General features: G+C 40.0%; 1 protein-coding gene across 13 annotated transcripts in view; it reads left to right on the top strand.

Annotated features, from left to right (window-relative positions):
* Positions 1 to 18,598, top strand: part of ASH2L (ASH2 like, histone lysine methyltransferase complex subunit) — a 31,413-nt gene extending 12,815 nt beyond the window's left edge. For 2 of the 13 annotated variants that reach the window (XM_014831104.3, XM_070500075.1), the window contains exons 8-17: positions 638 to 713; positions 2,918 to 3,011; positions 3,751 to 3,968; positions 11,070 to 11,237; positions 11,540 to 11,733; positions 14,857 to 14,949; positions 16,223 to 16,321; positions 17,285 to 17,344; positions 17,446 to 17,557; positions 18,361 to 18,598. In XM_014831104.3, coding sequence (XP_014686590.2) covers positions 638 to 713; positions 2,918 to 3,011; positions 3,751 to 3,968; positions 11,070 to 11,237; positions 11,540 to 11,733; positions 14,857 to 14,949; positions 16,223 to 16,321; positions 17,285 to 17,344; positions 17,446 to 17,553 — 1,110 coding nt within the window. In that variant the 3' untranslated portion in view covers positions 17,554 to 17,557; positions 18,361 to 18,598. Of the gene's footprint in view, positions 1 to 637; positions 714 to 1,446; positions 1,465 to 2,917; positions 3,012 to 3,750; positions 3,969 to 11,069; positions 11,238 to 11,539; positions 11,734 to 14,856; positions 14,950 to 15,396; positions 15,630 to 16,222; positions 16,322 to 17,284; positions 17,345 to 17,445; positions 18,209 to 18,232 lie in introns of those variants that run through there. The other 11 variants (XM_014831100.3, XM_014831105.3, XM_014831103.3 and 8 more) reach the window with 9 other exon arrangements.
* The last annotated feature ends 387 nt before the right edge of the window (positions 18,599 to 18,985 follow it).

The raw sequence follows: 18,985 nt of genomic DNA, 5'->3' as shown, positions 1-18,985 counted from the left end.
TTGATTTGTCATCATTGAAAACTCGAGGGTTGGGGCTGGCTCTGTGGCCAAGTGGTTAAGTTCGCGTGCTCTGCTGCAGGCGGCCCAGTGTTTCGTTGGTTCAAATCCTGGGTGCGGACATAGCACTGCTCATCAAACCACGCTGAGGCGTGTCCCACATGCCACAACTAGAAGGACCCACAACGAAGAATATACAACTATGTACCAGGGGGCTGTGGGGAGAAAAAGGAAAAAATAAAATCCTTAAAAAAAAAAAGGAAACTCAAGAGTTCACATAGAAATTCAGATTTGTGTTTTTTCTTGTGAAATGACAAGATCTGGGTACGCAGCGTGAATTCCCACGGGAAGCTGAGTAAATGGGGCTTGGGTACTCTCGTTTGCTATTGTCCCCTCCATGACCCCTCAACCCTGGTTGATTACCATTCATCGTCATTCTTAAACCACTTTGATCCTTACACTTGCCCTGCCTCACACATGTTACTTGCTGATCCCTGAAGCATCCAGTTTGGGACCCTTGCAAGTTTCCGACTCTTTAGGATTGTCAGTTTCAATTCCCATTTATCCTGTTTTTTTCAAGCATTGCCAGATTGGTTTGATTATATAGCCTCCCTTTGTAATTGAGTATTTTTCCCTTCAGGATCTTAGTAACATTGGTCCTGCTTATGACAACCAAAAACAAAGCAGTGCTGTGTCTACCAGTGGGAATCTAAATGGTAAGTGTCTAAATGTCTCATTGATGAAAGATTTGTAAGCTTTTGAATCCAAATGTGCCTAGAGTTGGGCATTCTTGGGTGGACTCTTAACTGGATGTTTACTAAGATGCTTTAAAGTCCAAAACTCAATTTTTAGGAGCTAGCCACGGATTTGACAGATGGTAGTGGAGAACTTTTTGTCACTTTATACCACAATTTGGTCTTAAGTGAAACAGATTTAGCATAAAGCAAGGTACAACTTTAAGGTCAGATTTACTGTGTTTATGTTAGTCTCCCCATCTGTATCCTCATAACTAACACTTAATTTAGAATTCAGTTGCTCTCCACTCTTTTTCCTTAATTCAGCTGTAATTTAACAAACTTCCTATACTCATCTTCTAATTTGTCTTGACCTGAAACTTCAGCTTATTCACATGACAGCATTTCTGTATTGATCACCCACTGTAGCACGTTGTTCTGACAGTAACCCTTCTAATAGCAGGAATGCCATTCACTACTAATGGTAAACTAATGAGACTTGGGGTAGCTTGGGAGATAGCTAGCTTCTCATCTGACACATGGCATCATTAATTTGTCGAGTGGTAGCATCTTAAATATGTAATCATTTCCACTGTTATTAATATTCTAGGATGGGTTGGAAATAGCTAAGTGTATTGTTTATCTTTTTACACCATTTTTTCCCTTTTAATTGTTAAAATTTGACAAATACATGGTGCCACTTCTGTTCTTACAGGTGGAGCCTCTTTTGGAGGTGAATTCCTCCTCTGTCTTCTTTCAGCCTCTCAGACTTAAGTATTTTGTGGTTTGGAAAATGCTTTTTGCTGAGTTGTGGTAGAAGCTAAAACTGAATTAAAATTTTAAAGCATTGTGAAAATGGTGGCAATAGCACTTAATATAAAACAGTAGCTCCAGTTTAATGTTAGTAATTCAAAGCTTATATGTCGTCATATTCTGCCTAACACGGCCAGCAGTCCTCTTAGTATTGATTGTTTTGTTCAAGATGGATCTAAAACTTCTCTTAAAATAGTTAAAATATAATTGACAATTAAAAACATTAATGGTTTTTTGATTTGGTAACTTAAACTAGAGATGTTGATATTGTAATAGTTTAACATTAAACCTTTTATGAGAAATAGGAATAACACCTGATGTGTTCATAAAAGGAAGTTCTGCATATATCTGGTCTTGTCTGTGCAGTATATGACCTGCCCTCAACGTCTTGATCCTTTTTATTGCAGCAGAACTGCTGATAATTTTCAAGCTTGCCCCAAATTAAGATACAGTACTCTATGCAGTTGTTTACGTAAAGGTGTTTTCCTGCAGTTCAGGGACATTTTCTGGAAGACAAAAAAACAAACTAATTGAGAGGAATGACAGAACCGGACAAAAATTTCAAAGTACCTATTTCAGAAATACACGAGGTAGTATTCCTTGTGGCCTTAGCGTGTAGCTAAATTTTTTTGTGTATAACATATATAAATTGTCTATTGATATTTGCTCTTAATTTCACAAGCCAGGTTAGTCTAACCTGAATTTTATGCATTGGCACAATCTTAATCATTGTTGTGAAAATTACCTACTAAATTTAAAGCCCTCTTTCTTACTTGTGTCATGCGCAACCACAGCACTGGAGAGAAACACCTTTTGAGTACTTCTGTTTTTGTTTTCCATGTTTGACGCACTGTTGTCTTGCTGGATATTCAAGTTCAGTGCTTTAGCAGATATTGTGCCTTTACTCTATGGAATATATTGTGTGTAGTTCAAGCAAATGAACATCTACTCACAGTGAGGATATTCTCTCTTTATGGATGTTTGTATTGATTTGGGTGGAAGAAAACTTTATCCATGCAATTGTTTGTAGCCATGGATGTTTGGAATCTGAATGAGTGAGAATGCATTTGTGTCACATCCTCAGAAAATGTACTGGTAGTGCAGTTCATTAAGAAAGGAAGGTTGCAAATGTAACACAGGGATCGTTAGGGCAAGGTTCATTTGAGCTTACTGCCAGAACCCAGTGTTCTGGGCTGCGAGACACTCAGCAGACTCATTCAGAACCAGGGTGAAATCCAGTATGCTTTCGGGAAGGAAATCCTCCTATGGTGTTACACAAATGCACGTTGGGAGTGTTAGTCCCCATGGAATTTCAGGCTCCACATGGTGCTTCTATGACAGCTCATTGAAAGTGATCTGCCTTCTCTTCAAAGGGGGGATTGCAGCAGGAAGCAGTGGAAAAGGAAGAGGAGCTAAGCGCAAACAGCAGGATGGAGGAACCACAGGGACCACCAAGAAGGCCCGGAGGTGGGCAGAACACCTACCCCCACTTACCTCTGTTAGAGGTTTCTTGGCTGGCAAAGTCTGTGAGAGGGAAAAGAGCCCTACTCTTCAGTAGCTCAGGTGTCTGAGGTTACAAAGCCTGGTCGTTTTTCTCAAATCTTCTGTGCTTTGAGGGGTAAAATAACCCCTTGGCTCGGTGTCTGTTTCACAAACTTGTTACTACATAAAACAGCCCTAGGGCAGCAGCCTGTGGGGATTCACCTGGGGAGTAAAGTTCTGTGAAGGCATCTTGAGAAAGGATAGTATGGGGAGAGGGAGTGAAACCAGTGTTGAGCGTTACCTCTTTTACTTAAACTTTCCGCCTCTCGCCTCTGGTACCTCTTCCCTTCCTTTTCAATACGGAGATGATGAAATCCAGGGCATTTCTTATTTAGACGGGCAGCAGACAGTAAGTGCTCATATCCCTGAGTTTCTGTTCATATGTTTTAATAATAAATATGCTAAAGGAAATCACCTTTGTTTCTCTTCTCCCTTCTTCCCAATGATGTACTAGCTCAGTTTCATAGATGTCCCTACGGACTAAAGTAATTTATCCTTTTTTGCCTGCAGAGGGCAGGATGGCCTATTTGAGTAATGAAAAGCAGTTGTGAAGTTGTCTGTGTTCTGGCCAAAACGTAGTAAATCAGAGGGCTTTCTTACAGAGTTGAAGGCAGTTGAGCTAGAGGGGGTTTAGTTTCTTGATTTTATTTTTTCCTTTCTGCAGTGACCCTTTGTTTTCTGCTCAGCGCCTTCCCCCTCACGGTTACCCCTTGGAACACCCGTTTAATAAAGATGGCTATCGATATATTCTCGCTGAGCCTGATCCCCACGCCCCTGATCCTGAGAAGCTTGAACTTGACTGCTGGGCTGGAAAACCTATTCCTGGAGACCTCTACAGAGCCTGCTTGTATGAACGGGTTTTGTTAGCCCTACATGATCGAGGTATGTACGGTGTTAATGTCGTGTCAGACCTGGTGTTACTTTGAACTGTCATCATCTTTGTCCAGTCTAGAATTAGATGTACGTGCCAGTCCATTACCACTCCCCCACCGCCCATGTCTAAGTAGACTGTCAGAATGTACAAGAAATAATTTCCTTCTTTGTCTCTTCCTATAAGCTCTAGCCATTTTTATATATATGGTTCTTAAAACTTTCTATTTTGGACTAAGTTTAAACTTACCAGTAAAGTTGCAAGAATAATAGTTTCCGTATCTCTCTCATCAAGCTTCTCCTAGTGGTAACATCTTATACAACCGTAGTACAATTTTCAAACCAAGAAATTAACATTGGTAAATGCTATTAATAAAATTAAAGACTTTATTTGAATTTCACCAATTTTTCCACTAATGCCTCTTGTTTAGGCGCTCACATTGCGTTTAGTTATTTCCTCTTAGTCTCATGCAGTCTTTAACAGTTCTTGAGTCATCGCTTGTCTTTCATAACCATGACGCTTTTAAGTGTATTAATCAGTTATTTTGTCGGATATTTCTCAGTGAGGGTTTGTCTGACTTTTTCTCATGATTAGACTGAGGTTATACATTTTTTGGAAGAACACCACAGAAATAAGCCCTTATTGCATCATCTCATAGGGTTCATGATGTCAGTGTGTCTTTATTGGTTATTTTAACTATGATCATTTGGCTGAGGTAGTTTCTGCTGGCTTTCTTACTGTCTTTCCCTTCATAGTCAGTAAATATCTTGGGGAAAGATACTTTGAGGCTTTTATGCAAATGTCCTGTTTCTCTATTAAGTTTTGCTCACTAATTTTGGCACCCATCAGTGGATCTTGTCTGCAAGAATTATTGACGTGATGTTGGCCTGACGATTTCTTTTTCTTTCTTCCCTTCTCCATTTATTATTTAATCGATTATTTATATCAGTGTGGACTCATAGATATTTATTCTGTGGGATAGAATTTATTTTATTGCTCAAATTATTCCAGCTTTGGCCATTATGCCATTAGCTTCTTTAGGTTGGTTCCTGTGTTCTTTCAATAAGCCCCACCTTTTTTTTTTTTTCTTAAATACTTCCTTGCTTTCTGGCATCACAAGATGTTCCTGGCTCATCTTGTGTTTTCCATGCTGCAGGCCAAAAATCAGCTATTTCTGAGGAGCCCTGCTTCCTTTAGTTGGAGAATGGTGTTTAGAAATTAAGGTCTAAGCGTAGCTGTGCTCACTATTACTGTTACTGGGTGTGGCTTCTAGACTCCCTCAGTGGACAGAGGTAGGAGGTGTATGTGTGTCTACTGACTGACACACCTGTACATGGCTGTGCTGAGTTGACACTGATACCTTGGAGTCCAGTCAGACACCACACCTTTTCTTATCTGTAACTTCTTTCTCCAACAGTGAGAAAACTGACTATAGTTATCTACCGTATATTTACTTATTGATCATTCCTAATATGCACATAAAGTAGTTTCAGAATTGCCAACCCCGTGAGGAGCATTCACTGACTAGATGGCAGCAGCTCTTTTGGTCTATAGCCTGCCAGGTTCCCCATCAAGACAGACACCGTTAACTCAGGTTAGTTGCTTCTTCCCGCCTCCTTCAGTGTGGTTATGTTTTCGTTTGTAATACAGTTAGGTTTGTCTGTTCGTGTTTGTATGCCACTTGGGGTTCTTAGGAATTATCTGTTAGTGTGGTTCTACTTCCCATTTTTCTATTAGGATTTTGGTCCTTCATCCCTTTATATAGTAGGGATATTAGCCAGTTTGTCAGTTGTCTTTTGAGTTTGTGACTTTTTTTTTGTCATACTGAAGTCTTTTTAATGTATAGTAGTTCTTTTAATGACATACTTTATTCAATTATTGACAAAATAGCATTCATTATCTTTTAGAATGTGAAGGGGGGCCGGCCTGGTGGTGTGGCGGTTGGGTGCGCACATTCCGCTTTAGCAGCCTGGGGTTCGCCTGTTTGGATCCCAGGTGTGAACATGTCACTGCTTGCCAGGCCATGCTGTGGTAGGCGTCCCATATATAAAGTAGAGGAAGATGGGCACAGACGTTAGCTCAGGGCCAGTCTTCCTCAGCAAAAAGAGGAGGATTGGCAGCAGTTAGCTCAGGGCTAATCTTCCTCAAAAAAAAAAAAAAGAATGTGAAGGGGGATTTAAATAAGCCAGTTACTTTTAGACAAGTGTACCTCATGAATTTTTGTTGTTTTTCTGGAGTATTAATGCAAATTCCAGATAGCATATTATTTCACCCATAAATACCTCAGTATTTATCTCTAACAAAGATTTTTAAAAACATAACCACTATGTCATTATCATACCTGAGGTGAATAATAATTCCTCAGTTATCTAATACCCAGACCATACTCACATTTCCAAGGGTGTTTAAAATATGCCTCTTTCAGCTATTTCTTTGAACTGGATCTAAACGGGTCCATGTGTTTAATAGATTTGGAAGCCCATTATTTCTTGATTTAATGCTAAAAACTGTAACATTTGTATTGATGCTAGTCATTTGGAAGTCAAGTAATGTAATCCCGTGGTGCAGTGTCCATTATGTATGGATTTGACTCCTATTAGTGACAAGCATACTATGATAGTAGGGAAGGGCCAGGTAAGTGACTTCAGGGTTTCAGAAGTAAGACTTAGCGCTGTTGTTCCAGTACCCATAATAGCTGTATTCTGGAAGGAACAGAAAATGAGAACACTGGCCCTTAGCAGAACTTGTTTAACTTAATACGTAGGATAGCAATGGCTGCCTGCTGTTTATGCTGAACCTTCTAAAAATTAACAATGAATCTATAATGTATCGTTCAAACTTCTTAGGTTGACTTATTCTCAGACTTATAAAAAACTTGTCAGAACAGTACAAAACTTTTTTTTTCTGAACCATTTCAGAGAAAGCTGGCATGGCGCCTTCTCCCCTTTGAGAACTTCCAATTGTCTGTTTCTTACAAACAAGGACGTTCTCCTTGTGTTAGTTATCTAGTGCTGCGCAACAAATTACCGTAAAACTTAGCAGTCTAAAACTACAAATGTTAGTTATTTCCCACAGTTTCTGGGGTCCGTCTGGGAGCTGCTTAGCTATGTGGTCTGGCTCAGGAAAACTCACAAGATTTCAGTCTAGCTCTTAGCTGGGGCTACTGTCTCTGAAGACTTGACAGGGGCTGGAGGGTCTGTTTCCAAGATGGCTCACTCACTTGGCTTTGACAGGATGCCCGCTATGTGGGCCTCTCCAAAGACTGCTTATTTCTCCCCGTGAAGCTAATTTCTCCCAGAGAAAGTGATCCAAGAGAGAGCAATAAGGAGTTCGAGTACTTTTTTTTTTTTTTTTTTTTGGTCAGGAAGATTGGCTCTGAGCTAACATCTGTTGCCAGTCTTCCTCTTTTTGCTTGAGGAAGATTGTGGCTGAGGTAACATCTGTGCCAGTCTTCCTCTGTTTTGTATGTGGGGTACTGCCACAGCATGGCTTGATGAGTGGTGTGTAGGTCTGCACTGGGGATCTGAACCTGTGAATCCTGGGCCACTGAAGCAGAGCATGTGAACTTAACCACTATGTCACCAGGCTGGCCCCTTTTTTGATCTTTTTTTGTGAGGACGATTAGCCCTGAGCTAACTACTGCCGGTCCTCCTCTTTTTTGCTGAGGAAGCTTGGCCCTGAGCTAACATCTGTGCCCGTGTTCCTCTACTTTATATGTGGGATGCCTACCACAGCATGGTGTGCCAAGTGGCGCCGTGTCCGTACCCAGGATCTGAACCAGCGAACCCCGGGCCGCCAAGAAGCAGAACATGTGAACTTAACCGCTGTGCCACCAGGCCAGCCCCTGACCTATTTTTAAAGTTAGACAGTTGCTTCAACTTTGTTAGAGTGAGTCACTAAGTTCAGCCCACGCTCAAGCATAGGGAAATTAGGCTTCACCTCTTGAAAGGAAGACTATCAAAGAATTAGTGGATAGTTTTTAAATTTTCACATTCTCACAGAACCAATATATAACCATCAAAATCAGGACATTAATATCTAATTACTACCATCTGACCCTCGGATCTTATTCAGGTTTCTCCAGTTGATCCAGTAATGTCCTTATAGCAAAGGATCCAGTTGAGAATCACATGCTGCATTTAATTGTTATGTCTCATAAGTCATCTTCAATCTGGAACAATTTCTCCATCTTTCCTAGATTTTGATGACCTTGACACGTTTGAAAGTTAGAGGCCAATTAGTTCATAGACCATCCCTCAGGTTGGGTTTGTCTGGTTCTTCATGATTGGATTCAAGTTATGCATCTTTGACAGGAATATCACAAAAATGGTACTGTGTTCTTCATATTGTATCCTGTCATGTGGGACATGATCTTAACTGGTCCCATTACTGGAGATGTTCACTTCTATCATTTGGCTAAGGTGGTATCTGCCAAGTTTATCCACTGTAAGTTACTTCTTTTTCCCTTTTTGTGATTAGTGTTTTGTGAGGAGGTGAACCGTTTAATATCCTATTTTATCACAGATACTTGACTTGCTCAGCCCCACCTGATGACTTGAGGACGGAATTGCTCAGGAGGGGATAAAGGAAGAAGTCTTTGTATTTGAGAACGTAGAATTTGCCACAGACCTAAGAAAGTTCTGTTAAACAACATGCGTTTACTTGAAGGAGGTAATCTTTGTAAGAGCCCCTATGGTGTAACGGAAGGAGTGCAGGGCCAAGGTTCCAGTCAGCCTCTGCCACTCAGTGCAGCATGATCTTGACAGCCTCGATCTGCTTCTCCATCTGCACAGTGGAGACGGTGCTGGGGAGGGTTAGGCGAGTTTCTCTGTCCACCTAGCTACCTGTGAAAGTACTTTGTAAATCATAAAGCCTTTTATAAAAGATAATTTTTTTTTTAAAGATTGGCACCTGAGCTAACAACTGTAGCCAATCTTTTTTTTTTGCTTTTTTTTTGCTTTTTCTCCCCAAATCCCTCCAGTACACAGTTGCATATTTTAGTTGTGGGTCCCTCTAGTTGTGGCATGTGGGATGCTTCTTCAGCGTGGCCTGACAAGCAGTGCCAGGTCCGCGCCCAGATCCGAACCGGTGAAACCCTGGGCCACCAAAGCAGAGCGCACGAACTTAACCACTCGGCCACGGGGCCAGTCCCTAATTTTTTTTTATTAAGGTAACATTGATTTATAACATTATATAAATTTCAAGTGTACATCATTATATTTCGATTTCTGTGTAAACCACATCACGTTCACCACCCAGAGACTAATTACCATTCATCGCCATACATATGAGCCCTGTCACCCCTTTCCCCCTCCCCTCTTCTCCCCGATAACCACCAATCTAATCTCTGTACTTATGTGTTTGTTTGTTGTTGTTTTATCTTCTACTTATAAGTGAGATCATACAGTATTTGACTGTCTCCGTCTGAATTATTTCATTTAGCATGGTATCCTCACAATCCATCCATGTTGTCACAAATGGCAAGATTTCATCTTTTTTAATAGCCAAGTAGTATTCCATTGTGTATATATACCACATCTCCCTTATCCATTTGACCCTTGATGGGCACCTAGGTTGTTTCCAAGTCTTGGCTATTGTGAATAATGCTGCAGTGAACATAGGGGTGCATGTATCTTTATGCATTTATAAAATTTGTGCTTCTTCCAGTAGAATTTAGACAACTTCCAGAGTGTTACAAACACTGTATCAGATGCTTTTTCCTCAGTTAGTGGGATTGGAGATGTTTCTATGTTGATAAAATCAACCTGCACAGCCTAGAAATACTCTCCCACCTGTCATCATTTTTTTCTTCACTTCCAAGTCACAATATCCCTTCCAATTGGTTTAGATTGTCCCCTTATCTTACATAATGGCCTTATAGTAAAGTACGCAAAGGTAGAGAGATGAATACAATGAATCTGCATATACTTTTCACCTAGATTTAACAATTATCAAGATTTTGCCATATTTGCTTTATCTGTTCCTTTAGTTCTTTGTTTCTTTTCTGAATTTTTAAGAAGTAAATCTCACTCTATATACTCTAAAAAATATGTATCTCTAAAAAGTGTGGTTATTTTATTTTATAACCACAATGCTATTACCACACTTAACAAAATAGGTAATTCCTTACTATCATCTCATTTTAGTCCATAATCAGATTTCCTTGATTGTCTCACATATTTTATCTCCCCACAAAATACTTACTAATTACAAAGGGAAAATACTAATTTTATAATGGAGAAATGTAGAAGGCAGCACCCTAACCGGGCGGTCCAAGTTTAACCTTACCATTTTGACATCATGTGCTCTATGATGTGATACACTTAGGAGGCCCAGCGTTACTTCAGTGGTGTTCCCAACAGAAAAGCATAACCTGCACTTAGCCAGGAGGAAACATCAGACAAACCTGATTAAGAGATATTCTACAAACTGAAGTGACCAGTACCCTTCAAAGTGTTGGGATCATGAAAGACTTGAGGAGCTGTCCCAGATTGGAAAAGACTAAGGACATATGACAACTAAATGAAATGTGGGATCTTGGATTAGATCCTGGAACAGAAAAAGAATATTATTTGAATATTTGGCTTAATTTGCAGATGATCTATAGATTAGTTAATAGTATTGTATCAGTATTAATTTTCTGGTTTTGCTAATTGTATTGTGGGTATGGATGGTATTAACATTTGGGGAAGCTAAGTGGTGGACATATGAGGACTCTGCTGTTTTTGAAAGTCTGGGAGTGTTTCAAATAAAAAGTTAAGTCTTTTAAGGGATGGTTTATTCAAATCAGGATCCGAACACATTACACTCGTTTTATCGCATTTTAGGGAATAGACAGTATAATTAGTTTTAACCTGTCATCTTAAATATAATCACATTTAGTAAAAACTAGATTACCTAACAGCTTTCTTCCTTTTTCTTTCTTTCTCCTTCGTCTGCATCTTATGTTTGAGATTTTTAAACTCCTGAAACAATATTTCAAGTTCGTCACCTGATATGTCTGATTTTTTGTTTTGTTTTATTGGAGTGTAAGAGACTCACGGTTTTGTGACAGTTGTCTCCAAGTACCTCAAATAGGTTGCAGGCCTTTGTTTTAATCTCCATCACCACAGCTCCCCAGTTGAAGATCTCTGATGACCGGCTGACTGTGGTTGGAGAGAAGGGCTACTCCATGGTTCGGGCTTCTCATGGGGTACGGAAAGGTGCCTGGTACTTTGAAATCACGGTGGATGAGATGCCGCCGGACACTGCTGCCAGACTGGGTTGGTCCCAGCCATTAGGTAAGCTGGAGCTGTAACGTGGCCACTGCAGTGGGTGGAGAGGTGTAGAGCATCTGGCTAAGCTTCATGACCGTGGGGCTTATTGGATTGTGGGCATAAAATTCAATTCCTGAGGGTTTAGGTGGCTTGTAATTCCTAGGAATATTTTTATAATTCTTTGTTTGTGAGAACTAGTTTGTTAGCAATTTTACAAAATTGACAAAAAAGAAAAAAACAAATAAAAAGGAGTAGAATCTTTTCCTGTGCAATCCAGAGTTGACCTGCAGTCCTCTGATTTCCTGTATATCTTTCTATTGGGACAGGTAACCTTCAAGCTCCCTTAGGTTATGATAAATTTAGCTATTCTTGGCGGAGCAAAAAGGGAACCAAGTTCCACCAGTCCATTGGCAAACACTACTCTTCTGGCTATGGACAGGGAGACGTGCTGGGGTTTTATATCAATCTTCCTGAAGACACAGAGACAGCCAAGTCACTGCCCGATACTTATAAAGATAAGGTGAGTTTGTGCTCCCGAGCAAGTCCTGGGTTGGAGATCTGAGGCAGCCAAGGCCTGCACCTGTGGCCTGTATGTTCTCTTGTGATGCTGACCACCGTTCACATTTTTCCCAACATTTTGTTATGAAAATTTTCAGACAGCAAAGTTGACAGCATTTAAAAGTGTCCAAACACCCATCACTTAGATTCTACCATTAACATGTTATCTGTTCATTCCTCCACTCATCTATCCATCCATCCATCGCTCCATTCTTCTTTTTTAATGCACTTCAGAGAATACTGCAGTCATCAGTACACTACCCGCCAAGTACTTCAGGATACATATCATTAGCTGGAGTTCAACCTTTGTTTACTTTTTTCTTTTGATATAAAATTTACATAAAATGAAATTTACAAATTTTAAGTGTATATTCACTGAGTTTTGAGTTTGATCCAAACTGCTATTGAGATGTAGAATCTTATTACCCAGGAATTCCCTTTTACTCTTTCTCAGTCAGTCCCACTCCCACCCCCATAGAGGCAACCACTGTTTTGAATTTTTCCCCGCATGATAATTCCAGTCCATTAGTTTGCTTGTTCTTGGATTTACACAGGTGGAGCCATGCAATGTGTAGCCTTTCGTATCTGGCTTTTATCGTTTGGCATCATGCTTTTGAGATCCTACCATGTTCTTGCACGTATCTGTAGTTTGTTCCTTTTTACTACAGAGTAGTATTTCCTCGTGTGATTATACCATAGTGTGTTTATCCATTTTCCTTTCTTTTTCCAGCTTGGTTGACACATAGCTGTCCGTTTTCCTCTTGACGGACATTTGGGCTGTTTCGAGGCTGGGATAAAGCAATGGAGTTGCTTTGAACAGTCCTCTACAAATCTCCTTGTAAATGTGTTTTTGTTTCTTTTGGGTCAGTACCTAGAAATGGAATTACTGGGTCATAGGGTAGTTATGTATTTAGTCTTCTAAGAAATTGCCACACTCTTTCCATTCCCACCAACAGTGTAGGAGAATTTTAGTTACTCCATGTCCTTGTCATCATTTGTTGTTGTCTGTCACCTTAGTTTTAACCATTTTGATGGGTGTGTAGTAGTATCTCCTTATGGTTAAAATTGGCATTTCTTTGATGACTAATGGTACTGAGCAGTTTTTCATGTGCTTATTGGCAATTTGTAGCTCTTCTTTTGTGAATTTTCTGTTCAATTATTTTACCTTTTTAAAAAATTGGGTTATCTTCTTATTGAGTTTTAGGACTTCTTTGTATATTCTGGATTAAAGTCCTTTGTTAGAAATGGCTTTTAAAAAAATCTTTGTTTCAGGGCCAGCCTGGTGGTGTCATGGTTAAGTTAGTGTGCGCTGCTTTGGCGACCCGGGGCTCACAGGTTTGGATCCCAGGCACAGACCTACATACCACTCATCAAGCCATGCTGTGGCGGCGTCCCACATACAAAATAGAAGAAGATTGGCACAGATGTTAGCTCAGGGCCTATCTTCCTCACCAAAAAATATATATATATTTTTTTCTCCTTGTCTGTGACTTTTCTATTCATTTTCTTAATGATGTCTTCTGGTGAACTGAAGTTTTTAGTTTTTATGAATGCTACAAAATTTTTCTTTTTCAGTTAATATTGCTTTTTATGAGTTAATAAGTCTTTGCATACCTCCAAGTCATGAAGATATTCTCCCATGTTTTTCTTCAAAAATATTATGGTTTTAGTTTTTATATTTAGGTCTCTGATTCACTTGGATTAATTTTTGTGTATGGTGTGAAGTAGGGGTCAATGTTAATTTTTTTTTAAATTGGATAGCGTATGTCCTCCAAGTTTGTTCTGATAAAAAGCAGCCTAAGATCCCATTTTATTGCTCCTCCTGCCATCTAGAATCCTTTAATGTATACCACACTAATGCCTGTTTTTATCAAAAACAGAGGTCTACAGTTACCTCAAAGGATGCTGTAGGAATGTTTAAGATTATTTCCTTTTTCATTTATATTATAAAAATTTGTTTTCAATTTAATAAGCAATTTATGAATATGTTCATACAACAGAATACTATGAATCTGTTCAAAAGCTACGTATTTAATGATATAAAATGATCTCCAGTGTATATTGTTGAGTGAAAAACTCAAGATGTAAAACAGAATGCATGGTATGCTACCGCTTGTATGCCTTTTTTGCTTCTTTCTTTGTGTTTTTTGTCTGGTGTGTTTTTTTTCTTTGTGTATGTTTTTCAATTTTGAAGATTTAATATATGCCTAGACTTTCTGGAAGGATACCAGGAAACAGAACAGTGATTGCAAAAGGAAACTGAGCGTTGAGGGATATGGTGACAGGAGAGAGACTCTTTATGTTCTTGTATAGCATTTGTTTTCACTTTTTGTGAGGAAGATCGTTGATGAGCTAACATCTGTGCCAGTCTTCCTCTGTTTTATGTGGGATCCCACCACAGTGTGGCTTGACAAGCAGTGCTAGATCTGCATCTGGGATCCGAACCTGCGAACCCCAGGCTGCTGAAGCAGAGCATGTGAACTTAACGACTACGCCAGCGGGCCAGTCCCTGACTTTTTTTTCTTACCATGCTTAATAAATGTATGTGCTAAGAAATTCAAATTTAAAAAAATTAATGTCATATATTTATCTGGGAATGAATGGTTAAACAGACTCTTGGGAACAAGCAAGAAAGGGGTGACTCAGAGACGACCTGTAAGAGAAACAAGTAGAGAACTAGGAGGGAAGGAAGTAGCCCTCAAAATATTTTTATAGAATAGGGGATTTTAGGCTCAGTAAACTTGTCATTGCTTTCACTGAGATTATTGAGGGGGAAAAAACTATGAATTAAGTTTGGCTACTTTTATGAGTTTTTGCTGTGGTAAGAATGTATATGTATTTATATATATATTTCCTCACAAATATTCTTAGTAAAGGCCTTTTTTGAAAATGTTTAACAAACATGTAGCATCTGGTACTTTTTAAGAAGCACATAGTTGTTCAAAGTCTAATAAAACTAACTAAAGATTTGAAATCTCTGTTGCAGAACAGACGGACTCAGTGCTATTTGTGTGAATCTGACTATTTTTTCCATGTGTAGCTGATGCTTCAATTTTTTTCCTTTCTTTCTTGCTCGGTTTTTAAGGCTTTGATAAAGTTCAAGAGTTATTTGTATTTTGAGGAAAAAGACTTTGTGGATAAAGCAGAGAAGAGCCTAAAGCAGACTCCTCATAGTGAGGTGAGTCGTGGTCATAAAAATGTCAGAACTAGAAGACTTTGAAGATTGGCACCAAGCACCTAATTACAAAAGTAAGGAAAATGAGGCCCAAAGGGGAATGAAGGGGTTTTTTGCTAACCCAGCTAGCCAGCCACAGAGCAAGCTCACTCCCCCGCCTTCTGGGCTGTGCTCTTTCCGTGGTCCCACGCTGCTGCTTAAGAGGGAGGACCAGGGTGCTTTCAGGAGCACTCTGTAGACAAAAGGGTAAAAACCATGGCCTAATAAGGAAACCTGTAAGCAACTGAGGAAGCAAGTCAGAGAGATTTATTCTTTCTCAGAGGAGGCATCACGTAGAGAGGGAGCAACACTGGAATAGCAGAGGAGGGGACCTTGCTGTGTGACCAGAGGCAGCAGGAGCTGTAATGGCTCATTGAGTGTCCTCTAGAACTTTCCCTACCTCTCTTCCAGGGTTGTTGGACATCGCACAATCAAAGAAGAGCTGGCACATTTGGATCAGCCACAAGGGCCCAAAATAGAAGGGGAAGGGATGGAGAAAAGTTCTGAGCTGGAAACGTTTTTCCATAAAAATACTGTGAATCCTCCTGGGACAGTAGTGGAAGTGAATGTAGGAGAAATAAACTAGGGTTCCAGTTGTGTTTAGGAGGAAAATAGTAAAGGTAACAGTTAATAGATCCAAGGATGATAACAGCCAGAAAATACAGCCAGGATGAAGATAGTTCCTACTGGGAAGAAGAGGCAGAGAAAGTTAGTTTATTAAAAGGAGCCTTTTCTGAAGTCTATATATAGTAGTTGAGAGAATATTCAGGATACTTTTGAGAGAGGAAGGACAGAAAATGAGGATTCAGAGATTTTGACAGAAGATCCTAAGAGATTTTCAGAGTAGAAATGCAGAAGTGAGAACCTCATGCAAGGGAAGGGGACAAATAAATAAATAAAGCTTAGAAGAGTATAGTTCCAAGGAATCAGTGGAAGATTGGATTACTTTTTATAAATACAATGATAATAAAAAACAGACCTGTTTGGTGTAAGTAGCGTAGGAATTCAGAAAGCAAGTAAACCTGAAGAGCAACTAGAATAGTGCATGGAAATATGCTCTGAATAATCTCAAGTGTGATACAAATGTACGGTATCGTTACTGCACTAGCTGTGTGCTGTGCTTGGAACCCATTATTACCAGCATGGGGGCAGCACTTCCAAGGCCTTCTCTAAGTGAGTCCTTTTGTAATTTGTTCTGTTTTTAAATTCTGAAGTAAAACCATGGTTTTTGTTTCAGATAATATTTTATAAAAATGGTGTCAATCAAGGTGTGGCTTACAAAGATATCTTTGAGGGAGTTTACTTTCCAGCCATCTCCCTGTACAAGAGCTGCACGGTATGTAGCATCTGTTCATCCTCTGAACAGAACTTGAGGGAAATAGGTGAATGCTTATGACGAAAGGGCCCTGATTGAGTTCTGGAAAGAAATCTGAATAGCCTCAGAGAGATGGGAACGTGTTCCTACTGTTATTTTTGTTCCAAAAACAGTTGGGTGTTGTAGGAAGTATTTGCTTGGATAGATTAAGATCATGCAATTAGTGTGCCCCACACTTTTCCTTTGAATGTCCTGTGTGGTAAATGTTGTTCAACGTGAAGGACGTAAAGTATATACTTGCATAAATCAGTTTGGTGTTATAGATCATGATAATCTACCATCATTACTTAGTAACTGTTGCTTATAATGATTTTTTTAAAAAATACAATCCAGCATGAAGGGAATGATCATTAGAGCCTGTTAGTTTTTTTTTGAAAGTTAGTAAAAAAAAAAAGAACAAAGTTTCCATATATTTTTAGTCTCTCACTAGCCACCATCAGGGCCAGCCCAGTGGCACAGCGGTAAAGTTCACATGTTCCGCTTCAGCAGCCCAGGGTTCGCTGGTTCGGATCCTGGGTGCGAAGGTGGCACCGCTTGGCAAGCGGTGCTGTGGTAGGCGTCCCACATATAAAATAGAGGAAGATGAGCACAAATGTTAGCTCAGGGCCAGTCTTCCTCAGCAAAAAGAGGAGGATTGGCAGCAGATGTTAGCTCAGGACTAATCTTCCTCAAAAAAACTACCATCAAACTAAAATAAGGAAATCTTTAGGTTATAAACAGAAATCAACACAAGTCTATTTTATTTGCTTAATTCTTGATGGACATTAGAGTGTTGACTTTTAACAATATTAATATATATCACTTTTTCCAGTTATATCCTGAATTTCACAGCTATATTTAAAGAGAAAAGTTTCCCATATCACGTTAATTTTTTTACTGTTTTTTTCTGTTTCTTCATGTCTGCTTGAACTGAATTTATCCCAGGTTTCCATTAACTTTGGACCGTGCTTCAAGTATCCTCCAAAGGATCTTACTTACCACCCTGTGAGTAACATTCAAAATGTCCCCGCGCATCCCCAGTGTCTTGGTTACTTCTTGCCATAGTTGTGCTCATCGCTCATTTCTGTTTCTTCCTCCTCCCACAGATGAGTGACATGGGCTGGGGTGCCGTGGTAGAACACACTCTGGCTGATGTCTTATATCACGTGGAAACAGAAGTGGATGGGAGGCGGAGTCCCCCGTGGGAACCCTGACTAGGTCCCTTTTTCTTTGCATACATGGACTTTCTGGGGGAATAATCCTGGGGGGTTTGGTTTTGTTTTTTAACTGTTGCAAATGTTCTCCCGAAGATACTGCAGAACACAGCCTCTGCTGTTAGCAAGTTAACAGGCTGGGTGGGACTGGGAGAGGCTCCCTGCCCTCCCACACTCTTCCCACTTCTGGGGAGTGCTTTTTTGTGTGTGCCATATGCCAACAGCTGCTGACCCTAGGATCCCATAAGCTCTCTGTGAAACTGGTGCTGTACCACCTACCCCACCAACTGGGACTTGTTATCTTACTGTATTTTCTAAGGAGTGAATAATCTTGTCCAAGTAGCTAACTTATTTAAAGACATTTCCTTCTGTGGGCATTGACTCCATCCAAAGAGTGGATGATTCCCAAGGAAGTTTCTGAGAGGAAGGCCTGTTTCTGAGAACAGCTGAAGTCAACGGCTGTACATTCCAAACCAGTCTAAAAGCTCTTTCTTTTGGTGTGGGTTTGTTTTTGTTGTTCATTTTGAAATATACATTTGAACACTGGGATCTCTGAAACTACTAGGTCTCTAGAACTGTTCTAATTGTGAAGGGAATTTGCTTGCAGCTTTAACGATTAGAAACTCTTCCCAAATAAAACTTGTCGTCAAGCATGTGTGGCATTTTGCTTCCCTTTCAGGTTGGGTTCCTCTTGGTGACAGTGTCAGAAATGTGGGTAGTCTGAGGACAGGGAGCCCACATTGGAGAAAAGAGACAGATTTCTGACTCACATCTCAACCCCTGTCCTGTTGCTTCCATTCTCTCCAGCCAGCTCATCCGCCTCTTTATCCTGTGAAGATCGGATTCTCAGGAGGTGAACAGGAGTTTAAAAGAGTCTGCCTCTGGCCTTCCTTTGAATGTGTGTGTTGATGTGCGCAGGGTGTTTCCTGCCTGCTCATCTTCCTTTGTGATAGCTGATGATTAAAGGACAGTGTTCAGAATACTCAAAACTGGGATATAAGAATGAGCCTTCCCTTGAAATCTCTTTGTGGCTTCCCTGTCTCCCTTTTTAATACATCAGTGGCAATGTTGCTGTCCCAGGATTGCCCCAGAGACTTCCCTGCATAGAACTTTCTGCCTAGGTTAATAGGTAGAGTGGTTCACCACAAGATAGGTCAAATGTTGCCAGGAATCACCATATATTATGCATATGTTATGTTTAAGAAGTTTCCCAGATTTCAAGTGACCGTTGGTATCTTAACACAGTAGCTCTAACTAATATATTTTGTCTCCTAACGAATCACTCAGCCTCTTTATTTTGGCTCTTTCACATCTGTTAACAGGAAACCTAACAGAATCAGTATGATCATAGGCTGAAGTCTCAGCCTGTCACCCCCGGACACCTTATTCATTCATGGCTGGTCTTAAAGGGCAGGTTTGGTTATAAATCTTC

The sequence above is a fragment of the Equus asinus genome, chromosome 27 (genome assembly GCF_041296235.1).
Source record: "Equus asinus isolate D_3611 breed Donkey chromosome 27, EquAss-T2T_v2, whole genome shotgun sequence".
Classification (NCBI taxonomy): Eukaryota; Metazoa; Chordata; class Mammalia; order Perissodactyla; family Equidae; genus Equus; species Equus asinus.
The sequence above is the reverse complement of the archived record's forward strand: the minus strand, read 5'-3'. Positions and strand labels throughout refer to the sequence as shown.